Consider the following 15,584-nt stretch of genomic DNA (forward strand, 5'->3'; position numbering starts at 1 on the left):
AAGTGAGGGTTTAATAAATTACCTACTCTAACCACAATGGTATTATAAAAACAAAAGCTAACTAATCACAAAAATCCACTCGCGAAGAATAAACTCATAAAAGTTATTTATTTTAGCACTTAGCACACGGGCAATGAGTGAGCAAACAACAGACGAGACATTATCGGGGAACGCCGATCGTTATCGGCGGTCGAACTCTATGAGAAGATTGAGAAGTGATTAATTAATGTCGACAGATAAGGCGCTACTAAAAAGATGTGCCTGGTATAATATCAATTGGGTAATAATATAATTAAATATTTAGCGTTTAGGTTGTTACTATCACACGCGTTGTTATGACTCTTTTTAATTTATAGTAACTTACGTTGTAAGTGGTTCAGCAGTTTCCGTTTATTGAGGAACTTATAAATTCAAATAAATTATTTCTATGCGTTATTGCATTGAGTAGAACAATAAGCAGGACATATTATTGTAAACTGCCGCTGCCAGGGCTGCCACCGAAGACGGTTTTTCTGGTGGTGGTCATAGCGGCTATCACTTTGTCGTTTTAGAGTTTTAGCATGTCACTTGTCGTGTGTTGCTTGTCGAAGTTGACGTCGTGGATGTCTAACGGTGTCACTAGCGACAACTAACGTACGAAATTTGATATACAATATGCAAGTGACGATTAAGAGGAAAGGGTACGGCCGCTCCTCCATATAAACGCAGTCCCCACTTTCCTCTCTGGATATTGACATTATGCAAAACATTTTTGCATAACTTGATGTAGGTATATTAACCATAGCTATGCCCTAACGTTTGACTTTTTTCGATTTTTTCATTATTGAAAAAATTTGGAACGAAATACAGATTTCATACAAACTTTTTAAACGCTCCTAACTTATATAATAATTAAAAATTTGAAAAAATTAAACGTAGGGGATATCTGTGATTGATTTACAACAAATTGTGTCAAAATATTTTCAATAATGTCAATATCTAGAGAAAAATAAGGACTACGTTTGTATGAAAAGGCGATTTCGCGCAGGTCCTCCACTTTCGTCTTAAGCGACAGATGGCAAATACGTACTCCCTTTTGGCTAATATTTTAATATATTTTTTAGGGTTCTGTACCAAAAAGGTACAAAAGGAACCCTTATGGTGCGACTCTGTCCGTCTGTCACATCGCTAAATATCTCGAGAACTACTTAAAACTATCGATTTGAAATTTGGAATAGTCATGAACAACGCTAACCCAAACCCAAACACATCGAAAGTATTATTTAATATGCAATATTCCTAACCATGGCATGAAATCAGTATATCATACTCTGCTATTTATTTTTCAGTTATATCTACAAAAACTATTAAGAGGACTCTTAGTCCCTTTAAGCGCCATAATTTTACGACTTACATAAAATAAATTACAGTTTCACTCAAAATGGGCCCGTATCCCGTATCCCTCGTAGCACGTGCAAACCAGTCTAAAATTGTAACACTTAAAACGCCGAATATAACCATAGTCAATTATCATAAACGTTTACTCTGGTAGGTTTGACAAACTTCTTTGGAAATAGGCCAAGTCGTAATTTTGTAAATCTGGACGGTTTTAGCGACATTTTATGGAGTATTTATACCATTTATAGTGGAAGCCGTACGAACCCAATTTCAAAGAAAAACCGCAAATCGATGTACAGTTTAGCCATTTGGCACACTAGAGGTCAAAACAATATTTTTGACCCAGAGTTCTTAAAAAAATCCCTTAGGAGGGGAGTGCCGAGTAATTTTATTTGTATTGGAATTTTTTTTTTCAGAAACCTATCGTGTGTGGTATTATATGAAAGGGCTTTTTGAGGCGATTCTAAATGTTTTTTTTTTAAATTGCTTTCTTGGGGTTAGGTATGAGGGTATCACGTATGATATGTGCTATATTGTACAAGAAAAATCAGCCATATCGTATCAGAAGTCTGAAGGACCAAACCCAAACCAAACCCAAACTTGGTATGTTTTTAAAATTATTTTTGTTTTAATTGAAAAAAAATGGCTGAAATGTAATGATATGGTATGTTTTTAGAATCGCCTCAAAAATCCCTTTCATATGATACCACACATGATAGGTTTGTGTTAAAAAAAATCCCATAAAAAAAATAAGCAACCCTCCTAAGAAAAATTTATTTTGGAACTGCGGGCAGGGACCGGCCCGCTATCCCTTATCGGGGTTTTATAAGGGTATTGCATAAGGCTTAACTCACCATACCCTTTGCCAGACGAAACCCTTTGTTTTGGTTTTAAAAACCCTTATATAAAGCTACCACATTTGAGTAATCGGTAGCCCAAATACCCTTACAAAACCCTTATCATCCGCTCACCAACACCTTGCATATTGCTTATAAGGGTTAGCCTTATAAAGGGCTTCCCTTTTAGCATATAAGCGTGCTAATTTAAGTCGTCTACCTTGTTCATAAAGCACACATTACTTCGAATCCGAGCGATCGTCGGCGGCGACGGCGGCGTTCTTTGACTAGGCACGTATTTTCTTTCCTTTTCATGCACTACCTTAGATATATACTAATCCTGTCTCTTTCACGCAAAGGGAAACCTTTATAAAAAGCGCTTAATTATAAGGGTAACCCTTATTAAGAGCTAGCCTTATTTTTGGTTAGCTTTTCGGTAAGGGTTAGTCAAAGGTAAGGGTATGAATAGGCTTGCAGTTCAAAAGGGAAAGGGGAAGGGAAAGGGAAAGGGGGGAGGGTTCAATGTGTTAGCCGTGTTTAAGTGTCACCCATTGAAAGGGTTTTATCGCGGAAAGGGTTGTCCGGTCCCTGACTGCGGGTCAAAAAATTTGTTGTGACCTCTAGTATGCGTGTGCCAAACGGCTAACCTGTACATCGATTTGCGTGTTCTTTTGCATACAGCGTAAGCGTGACCGCGACAAATGTATATGATAGATAAGCCTTTTCTGTATAAATATGTGATTTTGTAAAGTTTGCTTATTATACTTTCAGTTTTTCAGGGCTTAAAACTTCAGCACCCTAAAAAATTAAAAATGCATACGGTATCGGCACTGAAGTACTTACTCGTAGTTAAAAGTTATTCTTGTTTATTAATAACAAATGACATAAATTCTAAAGATATATGATAAAAGTGAAAAACAAATTTTTGTTATAATTGGATACACAGTTGAAAACGTAACTTCATTGCGCTCAATTATTTACAAACTTTCAAAAACAAACATCCTATATTTCAAAATGAACTGTAGATAAGCAAAATAAGCAAGACCACTAATGTTCAATAAGGTAGGTACCTATACAGTCGTAGGTCGTAGGTGTAGTAGCAGGTTTAACAATCAGGGGCCCATTTCTTGAACGGTATATTAGTCTAATATTATTAGTGTGTTGCCATGGTAACCCATACGACTCGACAGTTTGTAGACTAATAATATTAGTCTAATACACAGTGATTACAACCCCTCTTTCTTAACAAATACAAGTAAATCAAAATCTTACATACCATTTAGACATACGCGTAATAAAATAATACCCAGTAGGTATATAGGTATTATAGATATGCCACATATATAGGTAATATAGCACTACAATATAACGCATATGAATGATAACAGGCGATGAAATAACTCGTAACGGTAAGGCCAGCTATTGAGCACAAAGGATAGTTCCTCTCACCAGTTCCAAAGGTTACTTGATACCGTTTAAAAGTTATAACTCAATAATAGAATATAAAGTGTCATATGTGGAGAAGAATATTGTTACTGTAAGAAAAGTTTTGACATTTTTCTCATCATACTAATTTTTTTATCTACTAGATTGTTCTTTATCCCAAATCCTCACTTAACGGGATGAAAGGGGGGAATTACTAAGGAAGTATCTTGCCCGAAGCGGTGAATTTTTTATTTTTTCCTTTAATTAAAAATTATTATAGTATCGTTTGCCGACGTATATCTTGATAAAAATTAATTGAAAGGTGGCTAAACTGTAATTAAATCACCTCCTCCGTAGCAGTAGCTTTTACCCGCGACTTAGTCATACACTTAACAAGTATGTTAATAAGCATAAACTCCATAATAATGAGCAGAGTAAACAATCATTTAACGTTTCCTGTTTAAAAGTTTTTTCCCTATTTGCAACGGTAAAACTCATAATGTAAGTAGCTATTTCTCTCATCGCGTCTGAATTTATTTCCCATGCGGATATGATATGATAGGTACCCAATAAAGGCCCTAAACCATGAACTAAAAAAGTAATTAGAGAATACATGTATACCAACATACACATAACCACACATACATGTAACCAGTCTGATTTTCTTAAAAAAAAAAGGTTTTATATTTAAATTTTTAGTATTGAGTTTTTGTCATGAGTGACACAGCATTCTGCAGAACTCGTCCCTGTCTGGCCAAACAGTCATGTCATTAAAGTTTCGCGCTTCAGGTACGTTTCAAGTTTTAGGGTCTAACTTTGATACTGGTGCTTTTGATCAAGATTTGAGAAATTCCTTCAATTCCTCATGGAACCCATCATCAGAACTGAACCTTGACAAAATTGTTTCTTAAAACCCTACTTGCTTATCAAATTTAACGAAGAAGACAAATCGCCAAACATGAAATACGCGTCGTTGAAGAGTTCCGTTTTGGTCTTCATCAGTTCTACTTCGTCAAAATGGCACCTTTTGAATAAAAATGCTTGATTTGTTGATGAAAACACAAAAAGCTCTATGTGTATACATTTGAGAAGTTCATTCAGTTCCTCATGGATCCCATCATCAGAACTGGACCAACTTGAAACTATACTATTGTATACTTTTGAACTTTTGAAAATATTTTTCTCGAGTTCTGAGGTTTTTACAAACAATTTTTAGTTTGTTAAAAATTAAATTATAATTATATAATTTCAACATAACGCGTTTTCCCTAGTTATAGTGCGACACTAAATAGTAGAAATTAAATAAAATGTAACTAAAAAAATCCATACCTACTAAATAGTTGCCATGTTTAAGTATTTTACGTCAAAAATCGATCGAATCGATTTGGTTAAATTTAGATAAACATGTTCCGGACTTCCAGATCTATATAAGTTTGGTGGCTTATTGACGATATTGCTTGTTTTCCCTATGAACGCAAGAACAATGTTAAATCACACCATATCTGATGTCTTGAACGAACCAATGACCAATGTACAGCCTCTTATCGATTTCCAGCCAATTTTCTAAAGTACGAATGAACGATATCGGGCTGCAATCGAATTAATTTACTTAGAGCTCCAGCACCAACTTACTTTGAATCAGCATGTTACAAAGTAAGAACGCAGGAACATGTGCATGCTGCATCAAATAGATAGTGAATGCTAAAGTGGCCACAATATATATAGGTATGGTATGGTACACACCTTGGTAACCATAAAAATAAGAAAGAGTTCCGATATACTTGGCTACTTTGGCCGTTACTATATCTTCTTGGTGCTGACTGTACCGGATTTGTCAAGTATGTTTTAAATTGCCAAAATGTCTTATATCTATTTTGATTTCAATCGAATATTCAATAGCAACAGTGAATCTGAATTAGTTTTGAAATTCCCAGATGGCGGTGACGAAGACATAAAACTCAATTAATTGACCGATGATCGACCAATTGCGTTAAACGAGCGGTCCCACCCCGCATAATGCAATTATTGGTGTTCAGGCGTGAGCACGAGGTCGCCGCAAACTCCAATTTAATTAGTGACCAGTGCCCGTGCCTCACTGTCAACCAAGGCGGTAAACATACGGAACCAACTCTGCGCGGAAGCCCGTTCAACTTTGTGTCATAAATTCGGGTATTCCATGACCATAGAGATTTTTCCATACAAAAACACAGGTGACAGACAATATCAGAATTTATTAAGATTCAGGCTCTGAATTTCTAAAAAAAAAATGTTCGTGTGTGATGTGCCATCGCAAAATAAGGAATTCTTCGCAAAGGATGCGAATCCACACGGCGCTCCAGCGAGGGCAGTGAGCGAGCGTGACATCGCTATATCCGCGCAGAGAGCTGTCTCACATACCAGAGCGGCGTGCGTATCCGCATCAGTGTCATAATACTGATGACCGCGTATGATAATCCATAAGGCGTAGGTATTTTGAGTACCTAGCCTATCTATTTATTAATTGACAGTATCCCTAAAACCATCAACACGTTTTACGTTGTTTTAAGATTTTGGTGCCAAAGTATAGTTAGGTGTTAATTTATTAAGTATATGCGTCTTTTACATAACAATATGAACATATAATTTTAAAAAAAATCGAATGACAGTAGATAAAGTAGGTTCAAATCAGTTCAAGGTCTAAGATAGAACTACACGATCCTAATATTCTGCCAATAATTATGTGATGCTGTTTACTTTATCGATTTTTTTATTTTATTTAAAGATTTACAAAGTAAACACACAAGTAAATCGTACCTGCTAAGAAATTAGGTCTCAAGTACATATTGTCTCAGTTAGTTTGCTTCGAGCATGTGATGCCGACTGCCGAGTTACTGCTCAAATATTATCTCTGCGATAAGTTTCAGCGAATGCTGTTTACCGAGAAAGGTATACATAATATATGAATGTGACCACACGTGCTTTTTGTAATGACAATGCGATTAAGTGCTAAATAGGGTTAGCTCTCGATCTCGAACAGATATGCTCGAAGTGTAGGTTTGTCAATAAATTATATGACAATTGCTCGAATCAAACCAAAACTATAAATTAAAGACAAAATTTCAGAGAGCCAGGTTAAAAGAACTGACAATTAACAAGATGGACATGCTACTACAAAAAAAAACTACAGACACAATCACAAAACTGGTAAATTTAATAATTAGGAATTAGGACTTTTCTCTACCGAAAGTATTCAACCGAATAGTTAAACGTCCAAAACAACTGTTACATGACGAATTAAGGGACGGCCCTACTATATAGGTAGCGTATACCTAGTAATAAAATGTTTACACTTAGATATTTTTATGGATAGAATATAAAAGAAACATATGACTAATATTCTTCAGTGTCACCTCCATCTTTTGAAAGGTCGGTAAGTAATAGAGGCAATTATTTTCTCCTTTTGTAAAGTTTTTTCCACCTCATAATTATTATTGTTTGCTTCCCTTCGTTATATAAGGGCTCGAATTTAATGAACAAAAAATATTGAGGATATTCCTGTTAACCGATATTTAATTTCAAATTTAGAACTAAGTATTTTACTGCTATTAATAGAAAAAATAAATTTAAAACTACGAAACTATTTTTATATTTTTTCATTGCTTTAATTGCAAAATCGGGGCCCACTTGCAGTATAAACATGACATAATTATTTTCGCGTATATATAGTCCCTAAAATTCAATAACATACATAGTAGTCATGCCTATGACTAAAGAATAAACAATGGAACAAATGCCTGTGTGTTTTACGCCAACATTGCATTCACAGTGTCACTCAAATTATGTTTTCCTATTTATTTTTGTTCCGTGATACAAATGATAAAACTGTTTTGAGAACACTATCGCTTAGTTAAATGTTGGACTTTCATACTTCATTCTAAATTGGTGGACACTAGAGAAGGCAGCAAGATGTTACTTTATGTGTATTTATCGTCAATCTTTTTTCTGTTAACGGCACTTGTTGTTTTAAAAAGACTGAAAAGCAGGCAAAAGGTTAGATCAAAGGTATATTACTTTATTCTCAGAATACAATTTTTAATCTTTTATCTATGTACTAATTTCTAATATTACTTACTTACTTACTTATGTATATACTTATGTAAACCATGTGACCATGAAATGTAAATAACTCATTTCCCATGCAAAATTATATCCCCATTTGTTAGTTTTCAGAATAATACACCTATATATTCTAATGTTAAATATTACATTATTAAATATAATGAGTACAAATTGAAAAGTTACTTTCATACCTATAGTTACCTATTTATTTTACTCATACATATTTAATTGGTTTGTGTTATTAAACGTTAAGTACAACTAGCAATTTCGTTACAAAATTTTACTATATAAATAATTAACAGTGAACTTTCTTTGATGTTATTTAAATGTTTGACATTAAAATTGTAGAGGCCTACGTAACGGCGTAGCACATCTACGAACTAAGTGCTAAGTATTTTTTTTAAACTGAATTGACATCTATTTAATATGAATAAGGTAAGAACACATTTATTACTGATTCTAATTGTCATAAGAATAATATAGGATGGTCCCACTGTTGTACAATTAATGTATTTAATAACCTTAAATAACAGTAACGTTCATTAGTCGTATGTTTATTCACAAACAATAAACATAATAATATGACTATGATCGTTACTGTTATTTAAGGTTAAAATACATTAATTTATTTAATAACCTTAAATAACAGTACGTTCATAGAACTTGGGGCCCGTTTTAACGAAGAAAAAGCTACCTTACTAGAATTAATATATTTACCCATGAGCTGAAGTCAATATTATTTGACTGAATTAAAAATAAAGGAGGGCTTGTCTAGTGGTTGAATAGTTAAAGTTTTCCCCAAACCGGCATGTCTAAACCGCCTTTCACGCTGATTCTATTTCTCACGAAAATCCGTTCATAATTAAGGAAATCTACTGAAAAGAAATTATTAAAAAAATAACATTTATAAATAAAGCATTCGCATATATAAGGTTTCATTTGGTGATTTGGAAGTGCTTAAGACTACACAATTACACATAAACGATCCATGGAAGTTTCTTGGAACTTGAAATAATCTTAATGGCATTTGAAACTGTTTTACGAAAAAAATATTTGTCATTTCTCATGCTCTGAAAGTGTTGTTCGGTCGTTGTTGTTCTAAAAAGTGTGCAAAAATTAAAATGATACGTCTCTGTCCTAGAGTACTGTACTTTCTGAGTATGTGTTTTTCTTTTTAGGGTTCCGTACCCAAAGGGTAAAAACGGGACCCTATTACTAAGACTCCGCTGTCCGTCTGTCCGTCTGTCTGTCTGTCTGTCACCAGGCTGTATCTCATGAACCGTGATAGCTAGACACTTGAAATTTTCACAGATGATGTATTTCTGTTGCCGCTATAACAACAAATACTAAAAACAGAATACCTAATATAAATATTTAAATGGGGCTCCCATACAACAAACGTGATTTTTTTGCTGTTTTTTTCCGTAATGGTACGGAACCCTTCGTGCGCGAGTCCGACTCGCACTTGGCCGGTTTTTTTTTACAATAAGCCAACTATTTAATATACTCTATGACGATAAGCAATTTAATTTTTGGTTTTAAATGAATTTGTTGTACAATTTCCAATGTGATAATTAATTCCCCATTCCATAAATGACGATATTTTTACCTAAGTAAATTGTTAATTGAAAGAACCCTCAATAAATACGAGTACTTAATACAGAAGTAACTGAGCCGTTTTTTTTAAAATGCACATGAATTTTACTTTCCTCGTATGCGAAATGAAAAGTAAAGTGTTTAACTCGGGTGAAAGGCACCTTTTCAGTCTCGGACTATTGGCGTGTTTTCTTTTCTTTTTTATTCTAATCCCCATTTACAATAAACAGTAAGTACCTTGATATTCAGTCAGAAGCCAAAAGTCACTTTGTTTTTACAGATAACAATGGGGGGCTGGTTAAGCTACTTGTGGTGGGGCGGAAACCCGGACGCAGTGCACGAGGTGTCAGGCCTGACGCGGCGCGAGGTGTACGCCGTGCAACGTTCTTGGGCCCCCGTCTCTGCAAATTCCGTTGCTAATGGGACGGAACTCCTCAAGAGGTAAACATCTAGAACATCCAACACTAAAATGCGGGCTTTCCACTAAAAAGGGTAATGAGCGGAAACGGAGCTAGCGAACCGAGCTGACCGGAGGAAATTAGCTGTGCATTTCCACTAAAAAAGAGTTTCAGCATTTGCCTTCCACTGCCAGCGGATTTTACGGAGCGAGCGAGGCTGGAAATGAGGCTGGGGTCAGATAAGCGAGTTTGTGAGCTTCCATTAGAAGCGGACTTTGCGGAGTAACGTGGCAAGCCAGTATCAGAGGGGTAGGGATGGTTGGAGGGGGCGGGGGTCTGAGCGGAGTCTGTTCAAAACTAGCGCACGACGCCATGACGCAGCGGACCCATTTTAACTCGCTCAGTCCGCTCCGCTTACTCGCACGCGATGGATGTACTTGTATGAAAATCAGTGTTGCGAGTCGAGCCGACTCCGCTCGACTCTGCGACCACTTTTGTGACTCTTTGAACTCGTTTAGTCCGCTCCGCTCACTCTTATTCAGTGGAAGCACTTATATGCAGTTCGCCATCGCGAGTTAAACGAACTCCGCACGGAGCTCGTCCCGCTCGCAGTGGAAAGTGGGCATAAACCTTGTATTAAATAAGTGAGCACGAACGCTGCATCGTCATCCGTTATGAATAGGTTTAACAAGGAGTAGGTATCTGCCACTTGGCCAAGTCAAAACGCAAGTCAGTTCGAAAAAATACATATATCGGCTAAGAAAACGTTTCAATTAATAATTTAATTAAAGTAATTTTATCAGAATTGCATAGTTCTTTACATATCCAATCAAAAATACGAAATTTCGGTACCGTACATGAAGAAGGTACTTTGCACATTTTCGATAAAGAAAAGATTTTCAATTCAAACTATACATGTAACTATATACTTAGTTTATGCAAAAATCTCGATCTTCGTTGCGAATGAAAGGCAAATCAACCGGCAACGAGAGACACGTCCCGCATTGATGCAAATGACAGATAGGGTATCAGTATAAAATTGTACTGTAATGACAGCTGCATTTGAAATAAACTGCGACGAAAACATTAAATGTAAGTTATAACGACAACAGGGGCCCATTTCTCGAATCCAAGTCTACTATTATTAGTGTGTTGCTATGGTAACCCATATGACTTGACAGTTCGTGGACTAATAATATTAGTCTAATACCGTTCGAGAAATGGGCCCCAGGTACCACTTGTAGTATACATACATAAATATACAATTTTGTATCTATGTATATTGTTGTATGTACTTTTATGCCATGTTCAAATGGTATTGATTTGATTATTCCAGACATTCTTAGTTTCTTGATAATGTTAATATGTTGTTGTATCAGCTTTTCTTACAAAAAGGGCATAGGTTCAATTTATTAATAGCTAATGTAAAAATTTAAAGCGAACATAATATATGAGCCATCACCTGTCAAGCTATGAATTTGATCGAAACATGGTTTACTACGGGTTTTACTGCCCGAACCGCCGTTCGGCGCCGGCGCGAGTGCTCGTAAAACTGAGTACAAACCGTAAAGTATTGGTATATTGGTGTATTTAAGTAAAATTAAAAAAAATATCGTTTAGAATTATGCATGTATGTGAATGCAATAAGACTAATTTCGTGGATTCAGAATGCAGATGCTGCCTTAATATAACTATTGTCACCTTACGAGGCTTACGAGTATTTAAAGTGTAGCGAACCGGTGACAAACCAAAACACAAGTAATGGTAATGGTAATCGGGTTGACTACCTCTACATGTTAATTTAACAAAAAATGAACGTTTATTTTTTTGGGAGTTTTAATCACCTTAAATTCTTTTACCAAATTTGTTTTGAATAGCTTAGTTTTTAAGTACAGGTACATACTTAAATATTATCTCATAATTTATGCGTTTCAAGGCGTTTTTTTTTTTCAAAGAGTGATGCAGAGATATTAAAATGCATATAGGCATCTTTACGGGCGAATGACACGTGTTGCGGTCGCCTTACACAATTTTGCTCTACAAACGGAATTTACTCACCACGCGTTAACTTAACACATTGTCGTTAAAAATAATTTTTACTGCATACTGGGAAAACCATACTACAGGATACGCTTTATAGAACTACGGGCGTAGCTCACCATTGGATAGCTTGTTCAACACTGAGGGCCAGTTGCACCAACCACACTTGACATACTGACCAACATCATTAAGCAGAGAACTATGAAAATTCCCATACAATAAAATTTAGCGAACGCTTTAACGATGACAGACGGTTTGGTGCAACCGGCCCTTAGAGTCCAAAACAGCCTCCTGATAATAGGTAAGTATAAGTATAAAGATATCCGTAAGCGATTGGCTCTAGCTAGGTACCATACTTCGCCTATATGTCGTTTATTTTGCCTCTAAGCAAGGAAGAACACGCTACTACGGGGAGCAGCTTAATTAATCCATTAGTATTCAGTTTGTTCGCGCATCGTTAAGCCGGAGCTGCTAATTGCAGCTCTCGTAATTAATTTATTGTCAAATTTCATTGGTTATGCGACTCAGTACAGCTAGAACCTAATTGGCGCCGGCTATACTGGACTTAATTAATTGTGCCTACTGATAATCTATTGGGCCAACGGAATCAATAGCGTTGCCATAAATGTTTTAATCAAGTGACGTACGGTTTTTTCTTACTGTTGGAATCAGAGCAGCATATTGATTGTTTTTAATTAAAATTATAATAGTAACGGTACACTAGCCTACTACCTATTTTCCCTTTTCCGATATGTAGGTACTTAGGTATTCATTAATACATCTGAAAATATGAAACAGCGCAACACTGTTTTTTAACTTTTATTAGATAATTAATAAAAACTTGTAATGCAAAATGGAACACGGGCACATAATATATGTATACTCGTAAGTAGGTAGTACTGCAAAAACTATCCATCAAGCACATTGTTTTGTAGGTTCAAAATGCTAATATGTAGGTTTTTATATTCTAAGTCTGGCCATATTATGGCGTCCTAATCGTGAAATGTTAATAGTAAATTCATACAGCATGACATTAAAATAATGGATATTATCTATTTGGTCGCAATTTCTTACTTTACATGATATATATTACACGTATAAATATAGAGAGATAGAGATCTTTATTTGCATACCAGTATGTTACATAGGTACATAATGGACCCTGGAAGGGTATGACAAAACATGGTATTCACTATAATATATTATATACTACTTATATAGACTAATCCGAAGCCCTCTTTCACAGATTATTCCGCGCATATCCCGAGACGAAAGACTTCTTCAAGATGCTCCGCAACCAGACCGAAGAGGACTTTTCGAGCAACATCCAGTTCAAGGCGCACGTCATCAACCTGATGAGCTCGCTCGACCAGGCCGTGGCCAACCTCAACCAGCCCGAGGTGGTCGCCGCCATGATGAGGAGGCTCGGGGAGTCGCATAACAAACGGCAGATTAAAGAGAGCCACTTTCATGTGAGTCATCAGAACATTAAAGAGGCATTTAGTGGTGTTGCTTATTATTATTGTTATTGCACGATTACGTAAAGTGTGCTGTTTGAAAATTTAATGGTAAAAATCACAAATCGGCCTATAGCTTTATTTTTCCTTTTTTTCGCCTTAGTATAATATACCTAATTAAACCCTTAGATTATTTTTACATGAGGCAAAAGACAAATTTTGCAGTGGTATTTTGTCAATTATATTGTTGCATCAAGTCAAGTGACACAAAAGTCTAGTCAAATTCTTTAAATCTGCCGACCGGTATGTCCACTAACCTATTTAGATATTTAAAAAAAAACGGCCAAGTGCGAGTCGGACTCGCGCACGAAGGGTTCCGTACCATTACGCAAAAAACGGCAAAATAATCACATTTGTTGTATGGGAGCCCCACTTAAATATTTATTTTATTATGTTTTTAGTATTAAATTAATAATTAACAACAACAAACACCAAACAAACACAGCAACACAAAACCCATTTTTTGATAAATTTAGTATTAGACCAGGAAATAAATGCCCAAAAAAAGGTATAGAGGGATATGCTTGGAACACAATTTTTGACTTCGTAGCTTTGTTTGGACTAGTTAGGAGGTGAACATATCAAAAGTCCCCGGCCATAACCCTGGTGCTGGGGGGGAGAGGGGGGTTTGAAGGTTCCAGTTTTCGGTTTTTCGATTATATCTCGGAAACTATGCGTCTGAGCGACTCGGCCACTTATACAAAATGAAAAGAGATTTAATTTGTTACAAGTTTTATTTAGTCAAGTTTTTCGATATTTTGTACAGTTTTGAGATATCCGCTCTTGAAGGTTTATTTAGGGCTCTCATTTTTATCTTGATTATCTACATCAGTGAAGCTGCTAGGCCGAGTTTGGGATCGTTTTCGTATAAATCGGGGGTGCTGAATTCATTTATCAACACTGACACCATTCCTAAGTAAAAACAAAATTTAAAAAAATTATTTTTTATAAAACGCCTCTTTACGCTTAAACCGCCGAACCGATTTCGTTGAAATTTGGTATAGAGATGGTTTGAGTCCCGGGACAGTTCATAGGATAATTTTTATAACCAAAATCATCTTTTAAGGGTGTGAAAAGTATGGTGGAAATTTGTATGGGGAATCAATAACCGCTGAACCTATTTAAATAATATTTGGGATGGTCTACATGTTTGATTTAGTTGATAATGATACCAAACATGACTTCAAATCTAAATTCAAATAGTATTAACCTCAGGAATTCAACTTCGGCAAAGAAGCTGGATTCCCCTCACACCAAATTTCACACCTTCAAAGTATGATTTTTGAGATAAAAACTATGTTATATCCTGTCTCGGGACTTAAAACACCTATTTTACCAAATTTCAACTAAATCGGTTCAGCGGTTTAAGCGTGAAGAGGAGTTAAAAAAAAGTTATTTGTTTAAAGTTTATATATTTTTACTTCGGAAAGGTGTCAATGTTGATACCATAAATGAATTCAGCACCCCCGATTTATACGAAAACGATCCAAAACCCGGCCTAGCAGCTTCACTGATGTAGATAATAAAGATAAAAATGAGAGCCCTAAATAAACCTTCAAGAGCGGATATCTCAAAAACTATACAAGATATCGAAAAACTTGACTGAATAAAACTTGTAACAAATTAAATCTCTTTTCTTTTTGTATAAGTGGCCAAGTCGCTCAGACGCATAGTTTCCGAGATATAATCTAAAAACCGAAAAATGGAACCTTCAAACCCCCCTCTCCCCCTCAGCACCAGGGTTACGACGGCCGGGGACTTTTGATATGTTCATCTCCTAACTAGTCCAAACAAAGCTACGAAGTTAAAAATTGTGTTCCTAGCATTTCCCTCTATACCTTCTTATTGCTTGGCCTATAGCTAGCGGGCGTATTGTATTGTACGTCGGGGATGTTCGCCGATGCCCGTACGGATGACTTTTACGCTATTATACGTAAAAGAGCGGCATCCCTATTGCATAGATTTCAGGGTAGCACCAAAGATAGATATAACTCCGTAATAGATGGATACAGTCTATCTAAGGAAAAAACGTGCCTCGAAAATCACGAAAATTTGATTCTCGATCAGATGGCGCCACTACCTTTGGCCTACTCTCGTATAGAGGGCGTTGACGGTTTCGTGTGTTATTTAACAATTTTAAAGTATATCAATGAAAGGACATAGGTTAAATCATATAAAAATAATGAATGCAAATAAAAACAATCATTTATCCAAATACATTTTATCGTATATTTATAAATCTTCATTTTTTAGTTTTAAAGGGTGTGGAGTGAATTTACAGTGAATTTACTGTGGTT

The 15,584-nt window shown here is 35.8% G+C and overlaps 1 protein-coding gene across 4 annotated transcripts in view; it reads left to right on the forward strand.

Moving 5' to 3' along the window:
* LOC134744288 (globin-like) overlaps positions 1 to 15,584 on the forward strand; it is a 49,780-nt gene that overhangs the window by 33,285 nt on the left and 911 nt on the right. The window contains exons 1-3 of one of the 4 annotated variants that reach the window (XM_063678041.1): positions 7,556 to 7,679; positions 9,613 to 9,773; positions 13,017 to 13,242. In XM_063678041.1, the coding sequence (XP_063534111.1) occupies positions 7,584 to 7,679; positions 9,613 to 9,773; positions 13,017 to 13,242 (483 nt within the window). In that variant the 5' untranslated portion in view covers positions 7,556 to 7,583. Of the gene's footprint in view, positions 1 to 7,555; positions 7,680 to 9,612; positions 9,774 to 13,016; positions 13,243 to 15,584 lie in introns of those variants that run through there. The other 3 variants (XM_063678042.1, XM_063678043.1, XM_063678044.1) reach the window with 3 other exon arrangements.

This window comes from Cydia strobilella, chromosome 9 (assembly GCF_947568885.1).
Source record: "Cydia strobilella chromosome 9, ilCydStro3.1, whole genome shotgun sequence".
NCBI classification, from domain to species: domain Eukaryota; kingdom Metazoa; phylum Arthropoda; class Insecta; order Lepidoptera; family Tortricidae; genus Cydia; species Cydia strobilella.